Below are 5,334 nucleotides of genomic sequence, written 5' to 3'. Positions count from 1 at the left end.
GAAAGAGGATGTGGTGCAGGCTGAGGGTGGAGAGTGCAATTTTAAATAGCGCGGCCAAGGAAAGCTTCACTTTGGAAGGTGATATTTGAACAAAGATCTGAAGGAGGTAAAGGAGCAAGCTATAGTGAGATCTGAAAGGACACTGTTACAGACAGCAGGGACAGACAGGCCTGCATGTGCAGTTAGAGAGCCATGGAGAATGAGGTTCCATACAGACACACTCTCCCTCCTGACCCCATTCTGGGCCCCAGACCCTGAGAGAATGCCAGGAGAGATGAGAAAGGGCAAATCAGGGATGAAACCTCAGATGGGACAAAATACTAAAAAGCAAACAGAAAACAAAATGTTGACGTGTCAGTGCAGGCCATTTCCAGAGGGAAGGACCTGACCCTGAAGCAAGACGGGTTAAGGGCAGAAGTGGAGAGTCCTCGTAGGGCTTGCTGGTAGCTGTGGGTTGCAACCAGAAGGGAGGCAAGCGCTCTGGCTAAGTACCTCTCAAATCCAGGTGACATTTGCTTTGAAGAGTGAATTATTCCAGGAAGTAGAGATGGGGCTACCTGAACTGTCTCTGACCACGTTCAACAGGACAGTGGCATGGCTGGGCACCACCTCTCTGCCATCAGTGTCCACACAAACCCTACCTGTTCTCTCCACGCTCCCATTTCTTCAGCACTTGCTATGAGATGGGGACTATGAAAAGTGCTTTCAGCATATATCTCACAAAATCCTCACAGCAGCCCCACAAGGAAGGCATAATTATCTTTAGTTTTCAGACAAGGAACATCCACCACTCCACCACCACCTTTGGTCCCCATCTCCCTCTGCAGCCCCTCTTCTTGCTGAGCCTGAAATAGCACAGGCTTAACCAGGCTCACAGCCAGGTTGACCCAGGCTCAATTCTCTGTCCTTCCACTTATTACTCCTTATGTGACCAGTGTGCTCATCTGGGAACAAAATGGTGAAACACAGCAATGCCCACCTCATGGACTATTGTGGGAATCTACTGGGAGAAGGCAGTGGTTCTGTCTTGACTCTGTAACTTGCTGTGTGTCTCTGGAAGTTGTGAGGTATGTGGCCAATAATTTGTACCTATAAATAGTTAAATCAAGGAAAGGTGCAAATGTTTTGCTTTTTTAGTATAAATATCAGTGAGTTCAATGTTTTCTCTGCAATGACATCACTCTCCTTGAGTGGCATTCCACAAAGCCTTCCAGAATGGGAGATAAAAGGATGGAGGGAGGGCCTAACCTGAGGGAGCCAGCAAGCAAATACTATCTCCCATGGGCGTGGTGTCAGATCAGGCCGAGGCACTGGACCGACCCCTCCTGCACAGCCTTGGCAGCGGCCTGGCAACATAGTAGGGCTTCTTGGCAGAGGAAGCCACAGCAGGACAGGGGAGTGGTGGGGAAAGGAATGGAAAGCTCACTGGTTATCAACCCTGCATTGCGAGGGGGTGGAAATTACGGGTAGAACATTCATGCCTGGTTGAGGGTTAGGAGCTTGAGATGACCTGACCCCAAAACTGATTATCTTGGTCCAAGGCTTCCTCCTCCCCACATCTAGAAGGGAATCTTGCTACTAGGTTCTCCCAACAGGCAACTCACAAGTTCATGAAATCAGTCAACAAGGCTTTCTCCCTATAGTCACCAACATCAACTCTGTGCTCGTCCCCCTGCTTTCCAGGTCTTCCTCACCACTGAACCCCTGCCTCGGGGCCCAAGCTGGTGTGACCGCCTTGCCCCAAGGCTGTCTGAGGGGCCACCCCCAAAAGAGACTTGCCAGGACTCAGGGCTATGCCAACAGCCAGCCCCATCCTCTTTCAATGGCTGAGAAGCTATTATGGTTGGGTGTGGGGAGGACCCAGCCAGGAGCACCAGGGAGGACTGCCTAATTCCCTGGGTAGGTGAGGGCCCCACTTCCTGTGGACGTTGCCCACATTTCCTGCACTATGGCTCCCAGACCAGGGGTAACTGTGAAGGCCTGTCCCTTCTCAATCCCAACCTACCATGACCTAAAACAAAAGAGAAAGATGGAAAAGGGAATCAAAGATGGGGCTGAGGATTGCAACTTGTCATCTCAAAGTTCTCTTCTCCTGTACTAGTCACTGCATATCCCCATATTCCTTCCTCCCCAACAGTAAGCTCAGTGGCTTCAGACATAGCCAGAGTCCATCAAAAAAAACAAAGATTCTTTATTGAAATCAGTAAACTCAGATTCTTCGAGCCCCAGCCCAGAGTGGGCAGCTCCCCGCCATCCCCTGTCCCCTCACCGCACCCCTTAGCCACAGAGAGGGGAATGGAAAATGAGAAGCCAAGAGGGCCTCTGCCCGGGCAGGCTGCCTCCAATGTGTGGTGAACCCAGTCCAGCTGCGGCAGGGGCGGCAGCCGCTACTGGCCCCTCCTTATAAATTAAGTCCCTGTAGCCACAGCTGTGGGTGAGGCATGTTTGTGGAAGGAAGGTCCAAAGGTAGCATTGCCAACCCCCAGCCAAGGAATGGATTGAGGGCACAGAGATCAGAGAAGAAGAGGTATGGGGTGGGGGAAGGAAGAAGCCCTAAATTTTGGTCCCAGGAGAAAAGAGGCCAGTTGGTCCAGTTTTTGTGGGTTTGGAGAAGGGAATGTATTAGTAAGCACATGGGGAGAGGCTACCATTGGGCACCCCCAGAGGAGATAGGCCAGGCCAGGCCCTCACCCTAGCAGTGGGGAGGTTGAAAGCTCAGGGAGCTCTTGGGGAATGTCACTGCTAATATATATATGTAGATGGATATGCATATCTATCTATCTATCTATATATATTAACCATCCACGGGAGAGTAGATGCAAGAGCTGGAGATGGATCAGAGGATCTGGCGTGGCATCCCATAGCCGGTCATGCCTGCCTGAGATGCCCCACGATTGGTGCCCATCTGCAGCCCAATCACGTTCTTGCCCTCTTGCAGCTGGTTGTCCGAGAAGTTCCGAGGGTTCTCCTTGGACTTCCTGGGTGGAGAGAGAGCGTTGGTTAGGAGGAGGTTGAGGCTGCCCTAGTAACATCTTCCCTGGAAAGAGCACAGGCTTTGCTGTGGCTCTAGTGCTGGCACCAGCTGTTCTTGAGAGCCCTGAGCGCTTGGAAGCCACCTCCTCATCTCTCGAAAGGGACAGTACCATGCAGGAAGATTAAGTGAGAGGAGGAACGTGAAGGTGCTCTGTAAAGGGCTAGCTGCTAAAGTGGATTAGTCATTTCCTAGGGACAGGGAGGGACAGGGTGACTGGGTAGCCCCTGCAATACTTACTTAGGAAACCAGTTGGGATCCCCAGAGAAAAGCCCATCGTCCCGGGCCACTGCCAGCCCACCCAGGTTCATCAGTGTCCGCTGCACACAGGCCATGTTCTTTCCTGGGAAGGAGAAAGGGCTGTGTTGTCCTCAACAGAGTTGGGGTCCTGACACCAGGGTTCCACCTCTATCCTAAGTCAGCAGGCCAGCTTCCAAATTCTTTTACTCTTTATCCCCATCTTTCTCCATACCAGCCCCCAACACAGCCAGCTCCTCCATAACACACACATACACACACACCCCTTTGGTCTCAGGGTGCCATAAACCTGCCCCTTCTCCCTAGTCAAATTGGCCTGGCCCAGTCTCTGGTCTTCTGGATGACAGCACCCTGGTCCTGGCCAACCTTCCCACAGGTCCACAGTCTGGAAGATGTCTGTGGTGTTGATGCCATAGCGCTCAGCTGCTTGCAGGAACTGAGAGATCTGCTCCATCTGCTTGAAGGCCATGGTGGAGGCCTGGATCTTCTTCACTGGGGCCTGCCCCTCAGGGTATAGTCCATTAATGAGCTCACACAGCACCTGAGTAAGGACAGCAGGTATGCAGAGGTGAGGCCACGCCTACCACAGACCAGAATGCATCACCCTCAGAGCCAGAGACAGTGAACCACGGAGGTTCCTCTCCTACCTGAACACACCTGGCATAGCCTCAGGCTCTTCCTGCCTAGCCGCTGCCTCTGAGCCCAGAGTGAAAAACCTGGATATTCTAATAGCAGTGACTAGAGTACATCCACTAACAGTTCCTTCCTTAGAGCATTCCATGTGTCACCTAGAGCCTTCCACTATAGGGAGGCCCATTCACCTTCCCCCTTCAGAAAAGCACGGGTCCTCTTCAGGCTCCAGAAGTTGGGACAGGTGTGCCCTCAGTTCTTCAGATGAAACAATCCCCAGTCCTCCAGACCTAGCCCTGCTTTCCGGCACTTCCAGTAGGAGGGGCCCAGCTCTCACCGTGCCATCCTTGAGCCAGTTCTGGAAGTTCTCACGCCCAGGCTGGGGCCGGCCCACATCCTTGCGGCACTGGGCTGTAATCCACTGGATCAGGATCTGCTCCAGGTCTGCATCATACTGCTTCTCAATCTTCTGCTGCACCTCCCGACTCAGACCATAAGCAGGTCCCCTGTTGGCCATTCTGAAGGGTGGTGGTGGCTGTGGGGAACTAGGAAGGGGACACACCCAGGCCTGTGGTCAGCACTCTGTAGCCTGTGGGTTGGGGGTTTTGCCTGCAGGGATATATCCCACATCCCCAGGGTAGGCCCCAGAGGTGAGAACAGTTGCCAAATGAGGGAAAGGCTCACCTTTACCCCTGGACATGGGCTAGAATAGCACAGTTCAGCACTCTGGCCACACAGGCCACCTCTGGGCTCTCCCATCCCTATGATGGTCTGTTTATTATTGAGGTTTCCCACTAGATTGCATTTGAATGGTTCCATTACTAGAGTGAATTAGAAAACCCACCAGAATATAAGATATATGAGGCCAAGATTGGGGGTTCAGCCCCTCATTTAAGGTGGTCAGATTTAGGAAAGGCAACTGGTCATTCTAACCCCACCCCCTCCTTTTTTCAGCCCAGTAAGGAGAATGATTTTGGGAAACTAGGAAGAATATGGATCAGTTTGGGAAGACTATGGGAGGAGCTAGAGGACTGGCTGGATCAACCCTCAATCAGCCACTAGGTTAACTGAGCACCCACTATTTCTGCTAGGGATTGTAGAAGAGATAGAAGCCCTTTGTCTTCAAGTTGCCTCAGAGTGCCATCAGAAAGATGAAGTGAGAACAATGAAAGGATAAGGGCTGTACACGACAAGTATTAAACTGCTTAGTCAGACTATCTGTTGTAGGAATTTGAAGAATAGTATGGGCAAAAACAGCCTGGAGGGTTTTCTGGAAGAGGTAGGTCTGAATAGGCAGTTCACAGATTTTAGCAGGCAAAAGGAAACTCCCATGAGAAACCAGGCAATAAAAACAAATTCTACCTTCCTTTCTGGGAGCTGTGGTAGGCAGAATAATTGTTCCCCCGCCCCCACCC

At 51.7% G+C, this 5,334-nt stretch overlaps 1 protein-coding gene across 3 annotated transcripts in view; it reads right to left on the bottom strand.

Annotated features, from left to right (window-relative positions):
* Window positions 1–2,770: 2,770 nt before the first annotated feature.
* The window catches only part of TAGLN2 (transgelin 2), a 6,825-nt gene continuing 4,261 nt past the window's right edge, over window positions 2,771–5,334 (bottom strand). For 2 of the 3 annotated variants that reach the window (XM_006922908.3, XM_025040475.1), the window contains exons 2-5: window positions 4,257–4,464; window positions 3,656–3,830; window positions 3,272–3,374; window positions 2,771–2,978 (exon numbers count right to left, since the gene is read on the bottom strand). In XM_006922908.3, coding sequence (XP_006922970.1) covers window positions 2,837–2,978; window positions 3,272–3,374; window positions 3,656–3,830; window positions 4,257–4,436 — 600 coding nt within the window. In that variant the 5' untranslated portion in view covers window positions 4,437–4,464 and the 3' untranslated portion in view covers window positions 2,771–2,836. Of the gene's footprint in view, window positions 2,979–3,265; window positions 3,375–3,552; window positions 3,831–4,256; window positions 4,465–5,334 lie in introns of those variants that run through there. The other variant, XM_025040476.1, reaches the window with a different exon arrangement.

This window comes from Pteropus alecto, unplaced genomic scaffold, assembly GCF_000325575.1.
Source record: "Pteropus alecto unplaced genomic scaffold, ASM32557v1 scaffold359, whole genome shotgun sequence".
NCBI lineage: Eukaryota > Metazoa > Chordata > Mammalia > Chiroptera > Pteropodidae > Pteropus > Pteropus alecto.
The sequence above is the reverse complement of the archived record's forward strand: the minus strand, read 5'-3'. Positions and strand labels throughout refer to the sequence as shown.